Source organism: Scleropages formosus, chromosome 16 (genome assembly GCF_900964775.1).
Source record: "Scleropages formosus chromosome 16, fSclFor1.1, whole genome shotgun sequence".
NCBI classification, from domain to species: domain Eukaryota; kingdom Metazoa; phylum Chordata; class Actinopteri; order Osteoglossiformes; family Osteoglossidae; genus Scleropages; species Scleropages formosus.
The window spans coordinates 14,518,964-14,544,228 of NC_041821.1; the positions used below are offsets into that span (position 1 = coordinate 14,518,964).

A 25,265-nucleotide genomic window follows, 5' to 3' on the forward strand; every position below is an offset into this window, starting at 1 on the left:
GACTCTTGTCCAAGTTGGAGAGAGCAAACGAAAGCATTTTCCTCAGACTTGCGTTGGAAGGAAGGTGAAGAGGGGCCAATGGCTGCCGCCATCTCCACAGCCAGGGCCATCATCCAGGCAAGGGAGAAGATCGCTGAACTGCCTCTCTTCCGCTCAGAAGTCTTGTGGAAGAAGTACATTGCAGAGAAGATGCTGTGATTCCACAACTTTGGGTCCACAGTAGGACTGTGTCAAGGAAACAACCTACTGGAGAAGTAGGTCCATTTTACATTTAGCTGCCACTTTTTTTCCAAAGCACCTACCACTGTAAAGCTGCTTACAGTTATTTACCCATTTATACATCTGGGTAAGTAAGCAATTTAGGGTAAGTACCTTGCTCAAGGGTATTACACCCAGAGATGAAGTTCAAACCTGCAACCCTTTGGTTCTAACCACACCACACTACACTACCTGCTGTCCAGTATTAGATGCATTGCATTTTAAATCCACAAAAGTTTTTTTGGATGTTTTAACGGGAAATGTAAAACATATTCAGGACTCCTTTTAGCGCCTTGTTCCGGCATCTTCTGGAAGCATGGTAAAATTGAAAGGCTATGCGGATCACAAGATCCGTGACTGTTTTTATTATTAGCTTGAATTTATTATTGAACATGCCAGGCATTATCGCAATTACCGGTAATCTCCAAATAATAAATAATACTATAAGTGACATAGTAAATTCTATTGATTCAAGTATGGAAGATCCTTAAATACTGTATATGTGGGAATATTCATATTGCTTAGGGACTGTTTGATACTTATTAAATTTTCATATGTCTGTGATAACAACAGGATATGAGCACATCCTTGCAGACCTATAGCTGTGTCATTGGTTCCTAACATTTATCCTCATACAGCATTTGAATTGCTTCTTCCAGGATTTCAAGAAGCATATTGCTGAACTAAGAGACTGCACAATTTTCCTGAACACAGATCAGAAGACTGACATGGTATAATTTTATTGACATTATCACAGTGTAGTACTGAGTGTATTCTGTACTGCCAGGTCTTCACCCCCGTTTTTTCTTTGTGTCTGTTTATGTTGTTTATTCACATACTTAGGTATTTCATCATGTGTAACTGCCGCATGTGTGCTGTATGCTGCTGCACTGTATAGCATGTCCCTCTGCAATTTCATTCATTCATTCATTCATTCATTCGGCCCAATTCATTAGTACATATTTGGCTGTGCCCTAGTAGGACAGCTTATTTATTTTTTACTGAAGTAATTGCATGCTTGCCTTGCTTCTGCTTATTGTCCGCTTGTTTTGTTGCTGCGTCTCTCTGTCCCTTGTCAAACCAGTCCCACACTGAGGTCTGGATATTGTAGTATATAGAGATGCTTGAGCTGCAAAACTTGAGGGTGATGAAGATGGATGGTCCCAGGACTATTACTGGCATGCTCATGTACACCCTCAATCTGCAAAACGAGGAGGTCAAGCTGAAGGTCAGAGGCCTCATTGCCTTAGACACCGGCAGCCAACAATACATTCCATTTTCGCTTTTATTACCTTAATGACTTTATCACGACATACATTTTAACACTTCAAGTCGTAGACTTCTCTGCATTTCTGTTGAAATGTGAGTCAGCATATCCTGTTTCAATTAGTGTATATACTTATGCAGATCTGGATGTAGAGCTGGATCAATCTAGTGTGAAACATTTAATATGATGATTCAATGCCACATTCACTGCATTTCCATATAATGAGTGAAATTAAATACAATGATGTTTTGCTGTAAATGCAAAGGCTATAATTGGAGACCTGAATAGGCAAATAACTACATGTTGTCTTTTATCTATCTGATAATTAAGATACATGGTCACTATTTCAGATCAACAGCCCTATAAGTACTTGTCCTTTATTAAAAGGTTAAAATAAACCATGCTCTCACTTTTTTAGACCACCAGCTCAAATGCTGGAGATGAGTTGAAGGGTTACATGATGTCTGTGGCCAAGGTGAGTTCGTGTTAATAATCTTGTCCATTCGTGTCACTCATGAGTCCTGCCCCTCGCACCACTTGTGTGTCACACCCCACTGACCACTCCAGCACTGGATCCTTCTTTAATCTATCTGTGGTGTTACAGTGGAGTATTTTGTGAGCTTTCTGAATGATTCCCCATTAAACAGAGTGCAAATTAAAAGAGAAAGGATCATTACATACAGTATTTGTATTGATCTACAGTATATGCGCTTACTGTGTCTTTGCATATACAAATGCCAAATCGTCCAAAAGCCACTGTGTCTCAGTCCTGTGTTTTTAGGTCCTCATCTCTGATGACCTTGACACTTGGCATTCCCTCTCTCCAGGACACACTCGAAACCAAAAGCCAAACTTTGTCGTTTTATGCAGATGTAGTCTGTAAAGCTACCCCCTATTAACGAGCAAATCATTTAGACTTGTTTTAGAGCACAGAGTCGAAATACAATCAGTTAATGATATTAACTAGTGGTGTAAAAGTAACACCACAAGAAATTGCATTTCTTTTAAATTTCTTAGAATAAATCTTTTCAGTGTTACCTGTTAAATGTGGTCACTTTTAACTCATAGAGGATGCATGAGGATCAGACATGTACATCTCCATATATTTAAAATGGTAAAACTACAATATAATATTAATAAATGAATAAACAAGGATTTATCTAATTAATTGAATATTTTAAAACTATGAACATTGGTAATGTTGAAAGTGACAATGGTGAAAACTCCAAGGATTGACCTTTCAGTGGGAGGTCAAATCTGCTTAAAGGTCAGATTGTGAGGCTGGAGGAGGTGGTGACGCTGGAGCAGAAGAGGGTCCACCACATTCTTAGTGACCACAGTTACATCTCAGTCATGGGTGAAAGAAAGAACAAGGAACCTGCTGACCTGTCTGCGTGAGTCTGACAGCACCTCTTTAGCCAATTTGTTTAGTTTTATCTACAGGGAATCTTCATTAAACAATTTATTTGAGCAGAACGCTTGAGGACCACATTACATGTGCACTGAGGCTGTTTATGTTTCTGGCTCCTTTTCCAGCTGTTTCCATGAAGTGTCCTGACGGGAGGGAGAACAGATGTTGGAGGTCAACCCTGAATATAGAAGCATTGTTTTGCGGCCCTCCACTGACAACAGCAGCTATAGCATCACTACAAAGTGGATATTTGCCCATTTTGAACATGTTCTGTTTTGCTCTTAATTTCCTTTTCAACATATCATTATACAATATGTGTAAATATATTCCAGGGAAGGCCAGCTCTGGTCCTCAAGTGCTACTGTGTACCCTTGGTTTTCAATTAATCTGAGCTCTCAAAGTAATTGTTTTATTACAGTGTCACCTCACCCTGTGTTAAGAGGTGTAAATCAACTGTGCATTAAAATTTATCGTAAAAGTCAGGCTGGAATGAAGCCCTCCAGGACCAGGAATGGCCATCCTTATACAGTGTACATAAACTTTCATGTCAAATACAATGATATGCACGATGAGAGTATTTTGCAGAAACATGACTTGCACTGATTTAAATGAGTCTCTTGGACAACTTTGTGCAAAATGGTCCGTGCAAATGGTCCATTTTAGGTTTGATGTGTTTCTGAAGCGTTGACTCTCCCTGGTTATGTTACAACATACTCTTCTTTCAGAGGCCCGGTTTTCAGGCATTTCAAGGTGCATTCCAGTGAGCCTGAGATCACCATTGAGCTGGAGGAGTCTGCGAGCCTCATCCTTGGGCTGTTAGATCTTTGTAATGACACCTTGCTGCCCATCTTGGGTCTGCTGGTTCAGGCTTGGCTTGCCCTGGAAAAACCGTGGTAGCTTACTTCATATGTGTTGCCTGTCACTGCACGTGACAGTCCCAAGTGTGGATGATGTCATGCTTCACTTCATTTAGGAGACCGGCAACACACTTCAACCTTTTGTCAAGCCACAACCTTTTGACACTCACATAGGTGAGTAAGAAAAAGAAGCCCACTCCTGTAAACAAAGTGTATTTTTCAGGACATTTTGTTATAAGTAGTACGACAAAATTGGCCGACTTCCTTGATTTGGCCTTTTACCTTCGACATATAACAAAGACTGACAGACTTTAACAGTGGCTGTGATCTCTCTTTCTTTTGCCAGAAGTATACAACAATGTGCCCAGCCTCCTTCCAGAACCACCTTTGCCAGAGAGGCCCAGGGGTGCTAAAGGGGCACCCATGATGAAGGCCCAGTGTGCCTCTGCTGATTCTTCCCATACAAGAGATCAATTTTAATTTGTATGAAATGCCAGATATATGAGCTGCCAAACCATAGGAGGTGACTGGCTGTCAGTGGATCAGTGCCACAGGAGAGACATTCTACAAATACGGCAGAGAATTTCACATTAACAATTAGCCCCACTGCCTTGCGATAACCTAATTTCAGCAAGATCAGTGTTTTTTCCACTACATATTTGTTTGTGGTTATTTGTAAAAACTTGAATTGAGGACTTATAAGTTCAGTGTAAAATAGGGCATTTTCAAAAAACAGCATCCAAATAACTTTCATAATGTGCATTCCTGCAGTCTTTTCAATAGTTGATAGCAATTTTTTTGATGAGTCCGATTCTTAATTGTCCAACCTCCAGTGTAATAATGGGACATTATGACAATGCACACGTATCTAAGATGAACACTGTATACTCCAACCTAATAAATGGTAATAATGGACTGTACTACTGATGAAAGAACTATGATGTTGTGTATTTGTGTGAGAATCTAATACCGCTGAAATAATATATGCATGGACTACGTTCAAGCCACAGCTCTATTTTCAGGAAAATTAGCAGATGAACATTATAAATCAAAGTATACTGCCTACTTTTGTTTAGAGAACAAAAAGCTAATTGTAATATTACCCTTCATTTTTAAGATGAAAAGGATATTTTTAGGTGCTAGAGGAGGTTGTATATAGTAAGTTTTTGATAATTTTATGTAACAATCAAAATTTATCATAAAAGTAAACAACTGGAATAATGTAACCATGTTCGATACCAAGCTCATTCACAAATCTGACCTATTCGCGATGTTATAGTCTTTTCAACCAAATACAAAATATCATGACAGATTAAATGAGTAGTTATAAACAAAGGCAATTAAATTTTGCAGGCAAGGCTCCAGAGGTAATTTTTCAGTTGTTATATTTAAATGGCTTTGTACAAGAAACACTATTACACAGTAGTTACCACCTGGCAAATCAGGTGAAGTATCTCCCGGGCACACTGAAAATCCTTCCCCGACACACACTACGTGAAGGAAGTATAAGTTCACATTCTTGATCATGTTAAAAAGAACATCTTTACTTCTCATCAATAACACATTGGCAGCAAGACAATGACAGGCAAGCACTAAGAACGCAATGAGCTATACCTTGATACAGACCAAATCCACTCTACACAATACCGCTTTTTTGACAGCGCTCGCTCTTGAAATAGAAGAATTAGTTCTCATTTCAGATTATATTTTCTGAAATGACTCATATTGCATGTAGCAGCAACAGCAGCAATTTCCCTGTCCTCAGCGTGGTCTCATTGGCTGCAGCCCCCCTCAAAGGAAATTTTTTTCAACGAATAAATAGGAGACATTACCATAAATTATAATTTTAAGAATATTAACAAGTAAAATGCCTGAATTTCAGTATGTTTGTTTTATTTTTGATTCCCTTCATAAGGATGATGTGGAGCAAGGTAATACAGTGATAAGGTTATGACTACTCATCCTTTTCTTTGCTACAAATTGTTTTAGCAAGTTGCCTCTGACTCCATTGTGAAGATACAAAAAAAAATAACTACAGTAACTGGTAAAACACTGTCTTCCTTTGTTATGAAGAACTCCTTTTCCCACTGGTCTATGCCCTGGGATTAAATTGTACAGCATCACGTGATACAGCATGTAAAGCATAGTTCCTATCCAATTCACAGTCCGCTTGTTTCGCACTAATGCAATAAGTATAAATAAAAATGATAATCTTTGGTGGTTTTCAGTTTCATCTTATGCCCTGGACACATGTTCATCTAATGCCCCAACATGTGTAACGAACCAAAAATTAGAATTCACACAACTCCACACATGGCTCGTATCATGCCCCCTCTGTCTAGCCCATTATCCCAGAGAAATCTGTGAAGGTACTGACACAGGTTCTTCAGTATTTATTTTCATCCACATGAATATTATCAATAGCACACAAAACATGGTATTATTTAAGGCATCGGCACAGGCGAAGCTATGCAATAAACCCAGTAGAAAAATTATGTACACAGTTATGTCAAGCGCTACTCTTAGTGGTCCTCAGTGAGGGGTGGAGGAGGTTGTGTAGATGGATGGGGTGAGGAATCTTCTTGTCAGGCCCTGTCCTCTGGTTTGTCCCCACTGAAGCAGTACCTGACAGGGGGTCCTGGCAGGTCCTCATCACCCTCCAGCTCAGGAGCGAAGGACACAGTAAGGTCCACATACCTCTCTGTTGAGGGCTTCACCAGCTTTTGCATCCTAGGTGAAAGACAAAACTGTCACATATGGGAGGAAAGACAGGGAGAGACCAGGATCTCTAAAACCACCTTCACTCAATGCTTACGTCAGCTTGAGCCTTTTGCTGTGTCCTGGCATCACAGGCACGTATAGCATTTTCACACCATGCACTACCATGGTGGGTTCGATCCCATACTTCTCCTGAAAGAAAGTCAGTCCCGTTAAATATCCACCTTGGGTATGGGTACACAATACAGAGAGGAAAAAAAATTCTGTTGATCCATGGCGTGTGCACAAAAACTCAAAACCCATAGAATTAGGCCCCATATGGTATAGAGCACTGCTCTGCTGTTCTAAAAGATAAAGAATGATACTGTAAATCCTTATGGGAACATCCCCTTACCCGTACAGCATTCATGAAGTCAGACAAGGTAAAGTCCTCATGGCCCTGGATAGTCCAACGGTCCCAGATGGAGAAGGAGATGTTATCTCTGGGAAGAAATAGCAAGCTGATGGCTTAGTAACTGCTGCAACCAACTGTAGTGTAAAAATGGAACAGTGGTAAATTTGATGTTTGTATCTTGTTCAGACACAGCAAAACTCTGTGCTGACTGTGATTAGCAGTAAAATTTTAGGGGCGATTCCAGTACAAGCTTAATTCAGGGGTGTCAAATGTTTTCCATACAGTGGGTCAAATGGGATTCATGACTCCTGTTGTGGGGGGCACAGTGACGCAGCGGGTTTGGCCTGTGCCTGCTCTCTGGTGGGTCTGGGGTTCGAGACCCGCTTGGGGTGCCTTGCAACAGATTGGCGTCCCGTCCTGGGCGTGTCCTCTCCAGTCTTGTGCCCTGTGTTGCCGGGTGAGGCTCTGGCTCGCCGCGACCCCGCTTGGGACAAGCGGTTTCTGTCTGTCTGTCTGTCTGTCTGTCTGTGTGACTCCTGCTGTGGAGTGTTTTGTACATCCTATTTGTATAACAGAGACAATGACCAGCAGAGTGGGTAAACATTATTCATGACCATTGTAAATTATTAGGGCTGTATCCACTTATATTCATATAGTACTGCTATATACTGTTTCAATATTGTTCATTTGTTAGACCATATGATTAATTCCCCTGCACAACTGTTATGGAAATCTTGAGCAAGATACTTAGTCTGAACTGAAACAGTAAAAATTACTGAGCTGTATAAATGGGTAAGTTATTTAAGTATCTTAAGACTAAGTCGTTTTGAAGAAAAGAATTATCTAAATAAATCAGAGCAAATGTGTGGGTATTAACCATCGGGGGTATTGTGTTACAGTTCTGTGTATTTGCAAGTTTTGACCAGCATGCCTGGACATGGTGAGGTCCTATAAAATATAATTTCCTGGAGACCCCATCTCTCATGCACTTTATTAATAACACTGCTTCCAACAGCACAATTGAGGCAAAATGTCTCAATTATGATCCTGTAGGTAAGGTACCATTGGGCATTTGATAGTATGGCTGAGGGGGTGCGGTGGCGCAGTGGGTTGGACCGCAGTCCTGCTGTCCGGTGGGTCTGGGGTTCGAGTCCCGCTTGGGGTACCTTGCAACGGACTGGCGTCCCGTCCTGGGTGTGTCCCCTCCCCCTCCGGCCTTACGCCCTGTGTTGTCGGGTAGGCTCCAGTTCCCCGCGACCCCGTATGGGACAAGCGGTTCTGAAAATGTGTGTGTGTGTAGTATGGCTGTATAATAAATGGATTTATTTACTACATAACTTTGCATAGGCAGATTATCAGTTTTAATCAGCGTGTTATTAGTGGTAGTTCACAGAGTGGATAATTACAGTATTTAGTAGAACCAAAATCCCCATCTAATTATCATGAGGGCTGGAGAAATAGCTTTGGGCCGTACGTTTGACATCCCTGGCTTAATTCATTTAAACACTGACTGATCAGTGAAATCCAAGAACAGTGTCCAAGTACATAAGATGAAAACCTGATACGAGTTCTCTTGACATTGGCAGGTTCTGTGAGCACCACAACTGGAATGGCCAAGTTGAAGAAGCAGTTCTTGAAGGACTCAAAGCCATAGCCCCCCACAACTTTAATCAGTTCTACTGCAACCTGGGGGAATAACATGGAATAATCAGAGACATTAAAAACAACCTATGCATCTGCTGAAACATAAGCTTTCCATCACTTAAATTAGATGTCCAGATTTAAGAAAATTACACCAAGGAAATAAATGCTCAAGTGTAAGTATACAGCAGTAAACTAGAAAATTCAGTTTAAGATATTTAATGCTGCCTGCAAAACTACAATCATTCTCACCAGTCCGGCAACTGAAGCAGTTGCCGTGGCAATGGCAGGGATAATTTTTCCGGCAATACGTTTGGTTTTGAGCCGATCAGCTGCCTCAATGGAGTACATGCGTGCACGTAGCGCAGACGCCGATGCCACGAAGTCCATATGACCATTAGAATCATCATCCTTCTCAAAAAGAATTGGGGTCATCCGCAGCCAGTCTGCAGTACGGAGGGAAGCAGCAGGAAGGAAAAATGTGATTATGAAAAATTTAGTTTTAACAGTGACTATATCCAGGTACTACCCCCCAACTATACCATGTATACAGTATGAGAATATACTGTGACTCTATTACCTGGTGTGATGGCTTGCGTGCAAATGGCCCTCTCCAGCTGTGCAATAGCCTCCCTTTCCTCTTCGCTGCTTACAGACAGCTTAGTCTGGTCAGGTTTCTTGGCCATCTCATCTGTCTCAATACGCTGTGATATACATCAGGTGAGAATATTACAAACAAAAATTCCAGGAACTGTTCATGATGACAGGGGCAAAGATGTTGAAGAGTTCTGTAACTCTCATTCACCCTAGTCCATAAGTGAGATTCGCTGTTGGAAAGGTGGTATAACATGGCTTTAACGCGAATGCGGACAATATTATGCAGAGCCAAAGAGCTAGTCACCCATGACCCCCCCCCCACCCCATTTGAATAATCGCTGAAAAAAAGACTTTAGTTCCAATGTTATGTCTATGATTGCTATTCATAATAGTACAATACTAGTTAAAATCTCTACCCTTAACTTTTTTGATGAAAATAAGAAAAATTTAAAGCAGTTGCCTTTTCTGCTGGTTTGTACTCTGGAATCTTCATGCCAGAAAGGATCCGGGCCACTTCTTCCTCAGACAGATCCTGTCCATCAAAGACACACAGTCAAACGCAATCTGCCAGCACTCAAGGTTTCTTTAACCTCTTCAGCTCCAGTAGTGGCTTTGTAAATACCTCTGAAGACCACCTCAGAGAGTACACAACTCTTATTAGAACCTTAAGACTAATAACACTGAGCTAATGAATCTTCAAAACTAAGAACATTCTCATTGTACTCTTATACTGACACCTTGCAAAGAACACCACCAGAACTGGTACTATTTTTTTTTTCATTTTGAGAGACAGTGCTCCGATATAACGACTTACCTTCTCTGAGTAGGAGATGTTGTAAATTTCTGCAAAGAGTCGGGCAGCACTAACAACAAAACTGTAATGCCTGTGAGATTGAAGAGGACAGTGAGCATGACACAAGCACTGAAAAAGGAAACTCAAAATGAATTTTCAAATTATATGACAGGAATTTACGTACAGAGGGTCCTTCAAGTCAAATTCTATTGGTGAAGGAGGACGTTTCGGAGACTGCCAAAACAGACCTGTTTATTAAAAACGGTGTCAGTAATTACCACAATAAGACTATTTACAAATAAAATTTCTAATTCTGCAGTTCTCAGTCCAGTGCTCAAATGTTAAGAACATTAGCCACTGACTTGCCCACTTAAATCTTGAAGTCTTAGCAGTAATCCAGTTTACTTCTTAAGGTGAAAAAAGGAAAACACCTTATGTGACAGTTTTTGTGAGGTTTAGGATGGACTTACTGCCATCCTTCAGCCTGGTATCCAAGGGAAAGGAGTGAAGCAGCTGCAGGGCCTACACGAGAAAAACAGAATAAAAACACAGAGCTGACATTCACTCTATTTATTGTAAAATTGTACCATTTCTCCAAACCTGTCACCACAAAACATTTTTAGTGGAAGGAAGTCATTTCAACAATATAAAAAAAAAACCCCTACAAACATAACCTTTAAGCAGGGCTCTGTCTTCAAAAAGGAATAAAGACGTGCTGTAAAGAGAACTCTCAACCTTATCGGACTTAAAAAGCTACAAAAACCTTAAAGCCAGAAAAGAATTATTTATATTTAAAATAACCTGTATACAGATGGCCCCATTCAATGATGCTGATATAAACCAAAAAACTAAAGAAGGGATATTTTTCCATTAAAAAAAATTAATTAAATATGTCATAAATGTGAATTGATGTAACAATTCAATCCAAGAAAAGCAGGCAGGCCTGAAAAGCACAGAGTTTCATCTTTTGAATACTTTGAATAACAAGAGGGAATGTAAGTTATTGGGTTGCTCTTCATAAATACACATGTGCTAAAAACACTCAAACACTGCACATCCAGTGCCACCAGTAGACAAATTCTTGCTCTGCGGAGTCAGACAACATGGGATGTGCTGAGTGCAAGAAACAATTTATAGGCTAAATTTCACATTTATCTTACAGTTCTTCCGACTGTATTTCCCATTCTAATTCTTAGTAATTTTATTAAGTAACAGTCATTTAATTTAATCTACAATTATAAAGTTGTGGCAATGCTCTGTTCAAAATTCAGAAATGCCACTGGGTTAAAACTTTCACTTGAAGTGGCTTATTCCAAAAAAATTGCCACCAACATTTCTCATTAAAATAAAAATAATGGTTTAATAATAAGTGCATAAGAATATTATTAATAAACCATGACACTGCCCCAGAATGTTATGAAATCATTATTATCTAAGTGTATAAAGTAGATTGGCTGCACTGAATTTTGAGCACTAATACACACTAAATGCTAAACAGTTACATTACAGAATGCCACAATCATTTTAGGCAACTCTTTTATCCAAAGCAAACGAAAGTACCTGCTTTGTATACTAAGCAACTTTACAACGATTTACTCATTTATACAGCTGTTAATTTATCATGGGAAACTAGTGCTATCACTAGACAGCAATTTAGGACATGTACTTTGGTGAAGGATACCACAGCAGGAGCAGAGATTCAAACCTGTGCTCTCTGAATGCAAGGCGGGAGCTTGAACCACTCAACAATCAACTATGATTGTCTTAGCACCACAAGCTCCTTGAAAGCCATGGCAGCACTGGTTTGGAGGTTGAAGGTCAGCCTCTCACCTTTCTCTTGAAGTACTTGTCAAATTTGATGCGGGCCAACGTGACACAGTGCTCCCAGTGGGTAGGTCTCCTGCTCAACAGCTTGATGACCTGAAATGACCCCTCCAAACTCTCTCGTGCCTTCATCCTCTGGAACACATAAAGGGTAGTAGTGCAGACACAGCAGGTCGGAGTCAGAGACAATGATTAGAGGTCAGGACCTTTTGTCTGAGAGCCCTTGATTACAACTTTGGATCAGCTTCTTTAACCTTAATCAAGGCTCAAACACCCTATTAAAATTAATCTGCATTACGGATTGATCTGCATATACTTTGTTAAACAGCATGCTATAAAATATAAGCAATATTTACGTATTTCATCATGTCTGTTCGTAACCCTCTATCAGGTAAGCACTTTCCTCCCTCTCACCTCCAGTACGCTCTCTGCAGAGGAGTGGGTCTGCCAGAACATGTTGTAGATAGAGGGCTTGTGGGAGAATGCGCTCTCAAACTGAGGAAAGGAACATACCAACTAAACTTTACTATATGTTCATGGTATATCATGTTAAGGCCAACAGTATCCAAAGGTTACCTTATGAGAATAAGGCTCAGTCTCCTATAGACCTAGTGCTGAAAAACATCAGGTATGGACAGCATGTAAACTGTATTCACCTGATCCCACAGCTTGTCGCTTTAACTCTTTCTTGTCACTAAGCATTTCAGCAGCACTTTCAGCGAAAACACAGATAATTAACTACTGGAATCAGGGTTAGGACACAATATCCCTTCAACCTCCCATCAAATCATCTAGTAGTTTCTTTTTCTATACAACAATGAAGTTACACAGCTTTAGTGTCACTGGAAAAGAAGCTAAGATTGGATTACAACTGCTAGATGATATCACAAGCCAAACTGACATTTAAAAGCTTTTCTCAAAGGAATTAATTGAATTCCAAAACCAAAATGCCATCTAGAAAGACTAAACATTTCCAGTATTAAACTTCACCAAGAATTTCTAGTAAAACTATCACCACTTCCACATTAGGAGGAAAAACCCCAAAGTCTTTGATTCAAGTAGGAGAGAGGAAGTGGGTAGTGACCTTATCTCTTGCCCACTGTATCGTGTGCTCGGTAACCGCTGGGAAAGACTTAAGTGTGCAGAAGGGAATCTCTTCCTCTGGAGGATCCCTCTGAAAAAATTAATGAAATGGTCCAGGAGATCAATAAACATGAGGAAGAAGACATTCATTTATTAATACATTATATTTCACTTGGCTAACGCTTTTCTCCAAAGCAAGTTACAACATTAAGGTACTTATGATTTCACCGATTTATACAGCTGGGTAATTTTTACTAGAGCAATAGCTCAAGGTTACTACAGTAGGAGGTGGGATTGAACCTGTGACCTCTGAGCCCAGAGGCTGTGTGGCTCTAACTACTGTAATTATCTGGTTTTCCAGTAATCAGCTAATGGCAGCATGTAAAATTTTTAAAGTTAGATTTACATTTTTTTTTTTTTAGCCATTATACAACACACTACCATAAAAAATAAATGTAGTCTGCAGGGCAGATGAGTTTAAAATGACTAGCACACTTTGAATAGTGGCAATAAATCATATCCTAGTGGTTTTTAGTGGCAAGACGACCAAAAAGCATGGGAAACAGAACATAACTCAAAGACAGAAAAACATCCTGAAAATAAGTACAAAAATCTGCAACGGAAAAAGTACATTCAAAAAGTGTACTACTGACAACTTAAGTGCAAAAAGATGGCTGAGAAAGACTGAGAATAAAGAAACCACATCTAGCATCAAATGTGTTGGCAGTAAGAAGTGATGCACAGATGTCAATGATAAAATGGTCAGGAAACACTCACATGGCTGTTGTAGGACTCTGTCAGATTGGGAACAATGACCTCTGTGTGCCCTTTTGTGCCCATGGTCCCCGAATCAAGGAGGGGCTTCTGGTTTGACACGATGCGGCTACACAGACATGTGTTACATGTCACTGAACTGTCTTTATCTTATTCTTGGTGACATGTCTGTTCATCTAGTCTTGAAATCCACAGTGTCAAACAACAAAACATTTTCACATACTTGATTATATCATTAATATATTTTCCAGAAACTGCTCATCCAGTCAAAGTAGTATTAATCCAAAACCTACTCCTGCTACCCACTGAGTTACAATAGCAGTCAATTTTCATAGCTATGAGTGAACATTTTGAAAGGATACTGAGGGTGACAACTACTGGCTAAACCTTGCTAAACATCATCTCAGTCCATTTTGGTACAAGCTGATAGGATTAACAAGCCTTTCACCTGTCCACATATCTCCTGGCCTCCACATTGTCCAGAGCAGTGACCACAACATGCAGCCTAGAGTAGAAGCGGTCGTTGTAGATGCTCTCTGTGGCGGGACACACTTTGTTCAGATGGGCATCTATCTGCAGCTGGGGGTTGATGTCCTGGGTGGCTGCAGCAGCTGTAGTGCTCTTGGGTTTCTGTGAAGAAGCAGGTTACTTGGTCTAGATTACATTTAAACTGTATCTATAAGCATCTTTACAGAATTTAATCAGCTGCTTGGGGATTTCACACTTCTTGCATTTGTAGTGGGCAGAAGAAATACAGTACTGAATCACTGTTTTTCACACCACAGATATGTTTTTGTGGGACAAAAAGTATTGTTGTTCAGTCTCAATTAAGTGCTTGCAGTTGTTTTAAAAGTACACATCTTTTTTTTTTTTCTTTCTTTTTTTAAAAACATATCCTGTCTGTAAATCCCCCAGACAACCAAATACAGAATGTACAAAGAAATACAGCAAATTAGATAACAGCCCTACTACAGGGGTGAACAAAACAAACAGTTCTCACTGGGTATTAAACTTCTGCAGTAAAAAATAATCAATCAGATGCAACTCCGACCCACTAAAATAAAACATAATATTAAAAAGACATTTCTGCTGATAGTGCAGTCTAACTCACCTGAATATGGTGAGGCCTGAAGAGAAATTGCCGGTTCAAGTTGGACTTCTCAATCAAATCTGGATCTGTAATACTGATCTACACTCAAAAACAGAGAACAAAATAAAATGAGAAACCAGTTCATCGTAAGACAAAACAAGCACGGAAGCAATTCTCACTACAACAGCTGGCAATGCTAACCAGTATAACAGCCATAAATTATCTTGCAATAATCTGGGGAAGAAACAGCATGCCAATCTAAGTCACCAAATATTTCTCATGTCAGTTCCAAGGTCAGTATTATAATGGTCATGTGATAGGAGGTGATGTAAAAAAAAACACTAAGCAGACAGGATAAGAAGGAAAGACCTGCAGAAAGTTCACTGTCCTACCTCACCAGAGTGGTCTGCCAGGCCTACTCCCAACAGGGCAAAGTTCTTCAGCATCTCACATCCAATAGCGCCACAACCCACCTGAGCAAGTGGTGAATGAGGACAGCTGAAATTTCCACTCAACCATCCTGATCATGTTAAACTAATGTCCCTCTGTGAAAACATCATTGTCCACTTACCATGAACACCCTGAGTCTGTGCAGTTTATGGCACATGGTGTCCCCGATGCAGGCCCGCAGTGCATCATAGCGGTCTCCCCTGCAGCATGAAGAGGACGTCAACCACCTCCACATGAAAACCTCCATTCAGAGCATACAGTGCCAGTATGACCAGCAACTAGACAAAGCTGACAGTTATCCAGAGATTAAGGTGAGGCTGAGACCCAACTAACCACTAAGGCTGTTCATATGTTAAGCATGTCAAGGTTCAAAAACACAAAGGCTTTCAGTTTTGGCTCCAACGTAGTAGAATGACCTCTCACTCAGAACTGCCAAATCTCTCTCTACATGTAAGAAGGATCTCAAAATTCACCTCATTTGGACTCCTGATCTCCTAAGTGCTTGATAAATGTGTGTTTGTTATCTGTTTAAAAGCCTATATGCAGCTACTCATGTAATGCATACTGGTTCATAAGGTGGTAAATGACAATTGACTATTGAAGAATCACATATCTGCAACTAGATCACTCCTTCTGTTGATCTAATACACTTTTTATATTATTTTTGGAGATGTATGCTGCTTTGGAGAAAATCGCCTGCTAAATGAATAAATCTGAATGTAAGTGTAAGCCTAAGTCTGTAAGCCTCTCCTTCCCAGAAAAAGGAACCCAAGAACATAGTAATCTTTCAAATACATCAGAATGATTTATATTACCATACATAATGTGTACACAAATTTAGTGGTAACATCTCTGACTCTGAGTAGGTATTACAATGTATGTAAGCAGTTCTGTGCTGAAAGACTGGGACACTTTCTTGTGAAAGACTTTGATTTAGAATAAGTGGGCTTACTTTGGGAAAAACTCTTCAGCAGCAAGACACTGTAAAGGCCGGATCACCTCGGTCACATCCAGATAAAACTGTGAACACAAGGAGCAGCAGGTGGTTGAGGAGGCTGGTGGTGTGGACACTGTGGGGGTACCAGCAATACAAGCACAGCCTCACTCACCCACTGCTGGAGAGGGGTGAACTTCCCAGTGAGTGCCTTGAGCACTTCCTGGCTGGCAATGCCTCCCACGGCAGCGCAGAGTGGGGCAAGACAGCCTCCTGCTGTGCGGGACAGAGTGCGCACCAGGTCCTGGTCAATAGAGACCTGGCGAGCACAAGGACAGCGACCTACTTGCAAACGAGCTACAGAATCAAACTGAGAGCCACTGCTATAAACCAATAACTATAATTTCCTGCCTCATCTTCCACTAAGTGAACCTGGATTTTAAACTGTTCATTATTAATCAATTGATATTTTACAGATGCTTTTACCCAAAGCAAGTTAAGAGTATCTGCATATTTGAGTCTTTTTACTTGTGCAATCCAGGGTAAGACCCTTGCTCAAAAATGTAACAGTATTTTCAAGGAATGGAGACTGATCCAACAACCTTCAGTGCCCATGACCTTAACCACTGTGTTATCTCCTGCCCCCCCCCCAAAAAAAAAAAATCCTGAAGAGACACCCACCTTGCTCTTCAGGGTGTGGTTCACACCATCTGTCATTTTCAGTAGAATCTCAGCATCCTGAGGGCATCTAGGCAAGAAATAAGTTCATCAGACAAAGGACTATCTTATGTTGTCATCATCTGGTCTCACTGAGACACAAGATTAAATGAAACAAAGTTTTAATAAACTTATGACTTTGAGAAGTGTACTTAACACATGGAGTGATACTAATGCACAGTCGTTTAGAAATTAATTACCACATGAACAAAGTAATCTAAAATTTCTATGGATACATATGAAGCAGGGTGCAAATAAATGTAGACAAGTTCCAGACAAAGAATGAAAAAGCAAAAGATTAAACAAGACGTTACCCAGTGTTGGGCAGTCTGTGATGCTGTTGCTGGAAGGAGTCAAGGGCCAGCAGTGTAGCATGGATCTGTAATGGCACCTTTGGAGAAAAACACACAAAACAAGGCTGTGAAATACACACAAAGCTCCAGGTAGGATTAATATAAAGAACATCGTGTTTTGTTCATTGTTGTAGTTATTTTTCTATTCAAACTAAACATGGTAGATATGGAACCAAATCACATACGATCAAATAAACCAAGTTTACTGCAGCGAGTAGTAGATGGAGTTTTCATGCATATATTGTCAGATTACTCAGACCAAGGTAAAGTCTTACCTCTGGTTTGCTGAAGTCAGGAACAAGAACTTTTGGGTCCAACAGCTGCTGCTCCATCCTCTCCTAAAATGGAAAAAGACACACAGTAGTGGCAAGTACAACCACAGCCAGACTATACATTTTGGCCTCTAAATGGATGAATGTATGCCAGCGATCTCGTGGCTAGCAATTTAAGATTTATCTGACATTTTTCTCCAATACAACCTACAATGCTAAGCTACCATCACTAATTCAGCCATCTACACACTCCTAGACCATTTTTACTGAAGCAATTTTATGCTTAGAACCTTGATCAAAGGTATAACAGCAGGAGGTGTGATTTGAACCCATGCCCTCCAAGCCCAAACACAGAGGCCCTACCCACTATGCTACTGGCTATCCCACAAAAAAGAGCCATCTAACATCCAAATGTTGTCCAGACATTTTTTATTTAAAGAGACATTCTTAAGCAACAGAGATGCAATTGAAGGGTCAAATGGACACCATGCCACAACCCAATGTTCTTCCATTTTTTTTAAAAGGTCACAGTTGACAGAGAGGGCTGTTCACTTACAAAGCAACAGGTTTGGGGGATCTTCACTTGCACAAAAAACCCTCCATGAGCATATGCTTGCATCCCAGATGTGTCTCCAATGGTAAAGCTGTAAGGAGTCAGGACTGACATTGAAAAAGAGTTTTTAAAAAAAAAGTTAGACTACATACACCAACATAAATGCTGTCACAAAGAAAAATTTAAAGTAGCAAGAAATGTCTATTTTGCTTAAAATGTGTTTGCACCCACATTTATAGGGTCTCCTTTAGTGCTTTATTTCTCTGATGGCTTGAAATCATGAAGAACACAAAAGCAGCACCATTTCATTTGTAGTTTCAAGTTCAGTTAACTGTAAAATTAATATAGCTGCTGATGAGATATCTGAGGTTAAAATATTGATATGGGGTTCGCCAGCTTTGTAGAGCTGGATATTTCATTAAAGGAAGCCAAGGGTAAAAAAATAAGCCTTACTCTTTCGGCAAAAAGTCTTAAACTAAACAACCAAAGCTTAAACTGACAAATTAAGATCATTCACGCACGGATGCTGAAAAATCTCTTCTTTGTGAAAATACAGAAATTCAGACTTTTAATATTTATCAGAGGATGACGTGACATCATTTTATTAAATTTTAATCACAATATTTTTCTGAAATTATGTACCAATATGGAATTAAAAATTAGATTTTTGAAAATGACATTTTTAAGAGCCTCAGTAAGTCTCACAAAATCGCATCAAGCAATGAAAAGGACTGGTTTTGCATGGTGATCAGTGTAAATATACACGAGGCAGGTGCTTTCAAGTCTCTCGGGTTTTAAATGGACTAACCCTCAAGTGTAAGTTTGGTTCTTTAACCACCTTGTTAACTGTTATTGAGTAAAATCATTTCCAAAGTGTTAGTGTTACACCTCACACATTGTAAATCTACATTAGAAGAGGTCAACAGAGAAAAGCACTCATCGGATCTTTCCTGCCCTACCTGTGACCTGTCGACAAGTCCCATTGAGCTCCGTCATGCCATACACCTCTCGGAAGAGCACGCTCTGGCCTGTCTGAAGTCCGTGGGTCCGGTTGTCCATACACATCACCACACCTGGGTTGTCCTGGCACACAGCAAAACAAGAAACCGTTAATGATTCTGGGGTTCCGGAATTGTACTGACTTTGCATGCCATCACCAAACATGGATTTTTCAAGCCATTTTTTCTGCTGTTGAATGAGGAAGAAAACATTACAATAAAAACAATTACAGAAACCAATTTTTCTTCAGATGCTTTTCCTTAAGCACCTTAATCCAAGGATTTCAGCTGTACAATTCGGTATTCTTCAGTGAAACTATGGCCATTAAATTGTATTTAACTTCTATAAGTGCAGGAGATACGCAACTTTATGTCTACTTTAATCACTATGTCAGAAGCACTAATCACTACAGTGCAATCCTGGTTATCTTTACTGTACAGATGCCATATAAATTACACTGCACTCAGCTCATTTTACCACCAGACAAGAGGATGTGGAAACACACTGAAGCTCACAATAAGCTCACAAACTCTTAAAAAGGATCCAAGGTACCTGAGTGATGTTCTGTATAAAAACCTGCTTGGGTTCCTCTCCTGTTGGGTCAGACACCTCAAAGGCATCCCCAAAGTCACAAAACACCCGGGCACAGACACCAAAGACATCACAGGAAATGAACTGACAGGGACACAACAACAACAGAATTAAAATACATTCACTAACATTCACGTAATCGGGTCAGGCGTTATTATTGACACACATCTAAAAGCTCCAACCACTTTGTAAAATGACACAAATACAGTGTGTCCTGTGTTAATTTCTAGATAATTGAAGACTCAAAAAAACATTTCAGTAATACTTCAGGAACTTGTAGATTGCCACTTACTTTAATAGGAGGTGACTGGGAATGGCAGAAGTTATTAATCTTCTTCTGCAAACTGAGACTGGCTTCAGTTAGAATCACACACTGGAACAGAAACCAGTTCACTTTATTAGACAGTTAATACATGGTGTTAAAAACAGTTAGCAGATGTTACATAGGCGGTGGAGAGGTGGGAAATACATTCCCTCACGCATCCTCCTAAAAATGCTCACCCAAACCCACCTGATACGTCCTGAGAAAACTGAGGTCAGTGTTCTCATCTAGAACACAGCTGGACTTTCCAACCTGAACATAAGGGTTCAGTTCAGCCACTCTTGGATGCACTGCTTCAACCCTGAGAGACGAAAGTCAGGACATTTCAATGGCATCACGCAACCCCTCTCAGTTCACAGAGGCATCACCGTTCTGTGACCTCAACCATGAATTAATTCAACGTTCATTCATTTCCACAAACCACAAACACAGTGATGCATGGCCAATCTTGGGAAGCCAAGGGAGGATATACCCTGGACATTAGGGTATACTCATTACAATGCATACTTTCTAGACACACAAACACAATGAAATAAAGACAATTTAATCACCAATTCACCAGAGTGTCCTGAGGAAACATGCACACTATATAGAGAAAGAGCAGGGTCCAGAGTCAAACCCATAACCCTGCAGCTGTAAAACACCACTGCAACCTGCTACAAGTCAAAGTCACATAAATAAATTAATTTATCAATTAAAAATGAATAAGCACTTTCACTGAGCAACCAAAAATTGTTCCCACAAATATGCAAAAACAGAAATCAATTAACACACGGAACTAGTGAGGCATATTAAGCTTTAGTTACCCAGCTGCAGTGTCCTACTCATAGTGCATCTCCTTTAAGGACAAAAAGCAGTGGATGAGGACATTTTACAGCTGAGGTCAGGCTACATTATGCTGTTATCAGACATATTTCAAATGTCTTAATGTTTGTCTATTTATTAATTATATGTGAACTCAATGATTCCCCATGAAAGCCATGCCTCTCTAAGGTTTTCAATATGCTGATAAATAGGGTAAAGCTGGTACCATATAGTGGTTAGAGCCGCTGCCTATGGACCCAAAGGTTGCCGGTTCAAATCTCACCTACTGCTGTAGTATCCTTGAGCAAGGTACTTACCCTAAATTGGTCCAGTAAAAATTACCCAGCTGTATAAATGGATAAATAATTAAGTAGCTCAACATTGTAAGTCTCTTTGGAGAAAAGCATCACCTAAATAAATAATTGTAAATGCAAATAACATTTTCACTGTGCTGCTAAGGCCTGCTGTAGAGGCTCTCGGTAATGAGTCTGGAAATAACCCGTTTGCTATTTCTTGCAGCTAAGATGCAAATTATGTTGCCAATAAACAAACGGACAGTTCCGATGACATTATCGTAGTGGGCACTGATATTTTCAATGGAAATAATGTTGGGCACGTATCAAGGGGAAGACATTAGAAAAATGCAGGATTGAAATTAAATTATTTGACCCAAGTCTAATAAATATTATATATTAACTGACACATAATAAATACTGAAATACAAAACTGTGGACTTTCTAATTTCACATTTTATGAGGCAAGAACATATTAACACATTGACTTGTCTTTTCACTGTTATGGGTATTTCAAAACTAATGCAAATCAGAGTGAGTACTCAGTACTTTTATGTGTAAATTAATGTGTATTCAATTTTCAATTTTTTCACAGCAAACATGTAAAGGCAAATTAACGACAAGCTCCTTTCCAACAAAAAGCCAGTACATACAGGAAGCTGGGAGGACAAGGTCTGAGAATAGTAATCTTTCCCATAGGGAAGCGCTCTTCAACACGAAAGCAGAGGAGAGGCCATTTTCACCACCAGTTCTCTGCAGGGCTCAGTACCGTTTCCTCTGGCTCAGGACATCTTCTTCTCGGATGAAGAAGTTGGTGCCAAGGTCCCATGTCTCACACTGCTTTGTGTCATGAAGAGTCACAGCCTGCAACAAAATCCAAAACAGAAATTGTCATTTCTACTGCAATATTATCATCTTGACTTCCACAGTCAAGACTTTGCTGTCGACACTAAGCTTACAAAGATAATTATTACGTACTTTAAATGTATTATGAACTTGGGAAAACTGTAGAAACCTACGCAAAGCTCACAACAAAATAAAACATACCTTTACTCCAGCAAGGACTATGTTCTTTGCTGTGAAAAACAAAACAAAGAGTTTCTCCTCAGAATTCAGGGCATCCCAGTTGTTGTTGTTCTCATTGCACGTTTGAAGATAAAACAATATACTGGTAAAAATTACAGTTGCAGATTTTACCCACCAATTTCAACTCCCAATCCCCCCAATCCGCTGAGAAACACATAGGACTGGGCCATCCGGTGCATGGCGCTGTCTCCCAGTACGTATCGCTGACGGCTGCGTTGGGGAGGGACAGAGGGGGGTGAGTGTCACCCTGGTGGAAGGGGTGGTTAAAAGCATAGTGATGCTCCATTTCAATGTCCAAACATTCTTGAGGCCAAAAGATGCTACACTACTGCAAAGTCATATAGGTTGACAGGAAACTATTTGCATCTGCTTATAGATTTCCAACTCAACTTTAATTTTTATACACATATCTTGCTGAACATGTCAATTATATACAAACGTCTTAAAAATGGCTTTTGAGCTCTGACAAAACTTGTAAAAATATGCTCACTGGCTGCTTATCAAACTCAACTGAGAAGGAAACCATGACTCACACAGAAAAATTTTTTAAAATACTAGACACATGAGTGAAACTATAACTTGTGAAGAAATGTGTAATAGTTAAGTGCAACTCATGCAAAAACAAACTGATCGTGCCTTTGTGTCATCTGGCTTGAGATGAACATTTACATTAGTTCATTCAGCTGACGTTCGTGTCCGAAGTGACTTAAATTACATTTATTTATTTATTTATCAGACGCTTTTCTCCAAAGCGACTTCTGATGAACTATCACTGAAAGTGCAAGACTCCTACAGTTACACACATTGACTGAAAGCGCTTGTCCCAAGCGGGGTCACGGCAAACTGGAGCCTAACCCGGCAACACAGGGCACAAGGCCGGAGGGGGAGGGGACTCACCCTGGACGGGACGCCAGTCCATCACAAGGCACCCCAAACGGGACTCGAACCCCAGACCCACCAGAGAGCAGGCACGGGCCAAACCCGCTGCGCCACGGCGCCCCCAACTCCTGCAATTACTTATGCATTTGAATAGCTGATTCATTTTTCGTAGAGCAATTCAGGAGAAGTACCTTGCTCACAACGGTACCGCAGCAGATGGCGGGATTCAAACCTGAGCCCTTTGAGCGAGCGCAGGGTGTCAGCTCTAATCACGACACTACAAGCTGGTCCAAATGGATTTCAAAAGTGTGGACCGAAGTTTTTCTGGTAACTCGTAATCACAGGAGTACTACACAATGTGTGACAATTACATAACTTTATTAGCTCAAATGGCCAGACAGGGGAGCAGACTTGAGTGTCGTTGTGGGGGGGGCACGTCGTGAAAAACACAAACCTGTACAGTGAGTCATCAATGTCCATCGAATCCGCCGCCATGTTGCAGGGGGGGGAACTCACTGTTGTTCTGCAGAAATTCTGAACAGAAGAGACAGCGGCAGTTTGCGCTGCGCGCAGGTAGAGAGGCCGCGCTTAACGCGCACAGTACAAAGCGCAGGAAGCTCGTGCTACGTCGGAAGGGAGCGGTGAGATGAGAGAGAAAGAAAGCAGCTCGTAATTATGGAGGGAGACGCAGCGCCGCTCCTTTTTTTGTGCTCTTAAAAAGTTTCTCCTCCATAAATCACCACGCTGAATTCAGAAATATTTCAAGATTTTTTTTTTTTTTAAATCTGACACGACAGTTGCAATTAAAAATACGTACTACATGCCAACGAAGTACCACGAATTACGTCACTCACTCACTGTGTGTGTTTATACACTGCGGCTCCATCGAACACCACACACACAACTGAAAAACATCCAGGAAAAATTATAAATAACTGGGGACTCGGTTTGGAGAGCGATAGTAATACCGCCACCCGATAGGCGACTGTTACTTAATAATAATTCTGCAACGCACAACACACAGCGATGCAGATTCCGCGTGACAACACATATCCCTTCTTCTCTTCTTTCGCTAGTTAGTAACTTAGAGGCGCTGACTGGTCACTGGTGGTGTTTTGTGAACGTATTGTGCTGTGGAGCACCATGTCAGAGTGCTTACTCACAGCAGCAGGCCTGCGGAGTGTGGCAGGCTAGTCACAGAGTGAGACAGCTAATTCTCCTAAAATAATTTTAAAAGCACGGCCGCGTTGCGGCTGCACCTCCAAAAGTGTGCGCGTTCGCTCGCGGGCAGAGCAAACCTCGCGTCCCCTCCGCGCAGCGGCCGCGAACGCGCCGTGTGCTTTCGCGAAGAGAAAGTTAAGCAAAATGCCATTACCTGCCAGTGTGCGCGAGCTCCCATAAGCAGCGAATGAATGACAAGCAAGGAAACTTGTTCCGGGTTACGGCCACGCCGGTCACGTGATCGAAATCGGCGCCCACGTGACTCTTAACTGACCCGTCAGAGTAAGAGCGGAAGACAGCGACGCGTTTCTCGAAATGCTTTGCTTCTGTTTTCGAGCTGTTCGTGTACTTACCGTCCTGGAAACACCTGTGTACATATTTAATAATGATTATATCTATAATCATTTTGTTGTTTGACGATGTATTGCATGCTTTATATAACATCGATAGATAACCGAAATTAAAATATTATCTTAAATTGATATTATCTTTCATTTGTAGTATCAAAAGTGTGTTTTCTGTATTCATAAATGATGTCCAACAGCACATCAGCAAAATCTCAACCTTCAGTGTCTGCAAAGCCTCAGAAACCACTATTTATAACCTTTATTTCTCTGCCATTCCTTTATTGCAGTGTACTTTTTTGTGTTCTTTTTTTTATTAATTTTAAAAAGAAATAGAAAAGTGGAGGACGATATAAGTATTTCTGATAATGTTATACCCATTTACTCACAGAAGCATAACCTATTGTTGCCTTACTTCAGGCACCCTTCTGTTTTCTGTCTTACACCTTTTCAGCTATATAAATAACCATTAAACCTGAAGTAAAAACGATTTACTTCCACACACACACACGTCTGAAACCGCTTGTCCCATACAGGGTCATGGGGAGCCGGAGCCTAACCCGGCAACACAGGGCGTAAGGCTGGAGGGGGAGGGGACACACCCAGGACGGGACGCCAGCCCATCACAAGGCACACCAAGCAGGACTTGAACCTCATACCCACCAGAGATCAGGATCCAGCCAAACCCACTGCACCACCGCATCCCCCTCACAAGGCCGGAGCGGGAGGGGACACACCCG

At 40.7% G+C, this 25,265-nt stretch overlaps 1 protein-coding gene and 1 pseudogene across 3 annotated transcripts; one reads left to right on the plus strand and one right to left on the minus strand.

Moving 5' to 3' along the window:
- The first annotated feature begins 78 nt into the window (after positions 1 to 78).
- On the plus strand, positions 79 to 4,273 carry LOC114912452 (signal-transducing adaptor protein 1-like; annotated as a pseudogene).
- Positions 4,274 to 5,254: 981 nt separating this feature from the next.
- uba6 (ubiquitin like modifier activating enzyme 6) lies at positions 5,255 to 24,400 on the minus strand. 3 transcript variants are annotated; one of them, XM_018738302.2, is made up of 33 exons: positions 24,336 to 24,400; positions 23,415 to 23,494; positions 22,197 to 22,291; positions 22,043 to 22,071; positions 21,765 to 21,859; positions 20,088 to 20,199; positions 19,869 to 19,949; positions 19,538 to 19,660; positions 18,946 to 19,069; positions 17,990 to 18,093; positions 17,437 to 17,499; positions 17,123 to 17,199; positions 16,773 to 16,839; positions 16,267 to 16,410; positions 16,110 to 16,177; positions 15,279 to 15,357; positions 15,100 to 15,180; positions 14,729 to 14,806; positions 14,066 to 14,247; positions 13,621 to 13,726; positions 12,845 to 12,934; positions 12,175 to 12,255; positions 11,767 to 11,895; positions 10,407 to 10,458; positions 10,121 to 10,184; positions 9,958 to 10,027; positions 9,604 to 9,675; positions 9,127 to 9,250; positions 8,799 to 8,992; positions 8,464 to 8,591; positions 6,906 to 6,993; positions 6,609 to 6,703; positions 5,255 to 6,523 (listed from the first exon to the last, which is right to left on the minus strand). In XM_018738302.2, the coding sequence occupies exons 1-33, from the start codon at positions 24,357 to 24,359 to the stop codon at positions 6,379 to 6,381; spliced, it is 3,144 nt and encodes a 1,047-aa protein (XP_018593818.1). In that variant the 5' UTR covers positions 24,360 to 24,400; the 3' UTR covers positions 5,255 to 6,378. The 3 variants fall into 3 exon arrangements, with proteins under 3 accessions (XP_018593818.1, XP_018593819.1, XP_018593820.1); XM_018738303.2 differs by having other exon boundaries at positions 6,174 to 6,523; positions 23,415 to 23,583; positions 24,336 to 24,375; XM_018738304.2 differs by lacking the exon at positions 24,336 to 24,400 and adding an exon at positions 24,124 to 24,309 and having other exon boundaries at positions 6,174 to 6,523.
- Positions 24,401 to 25,265: the final 865 nt, after the last annotated feature.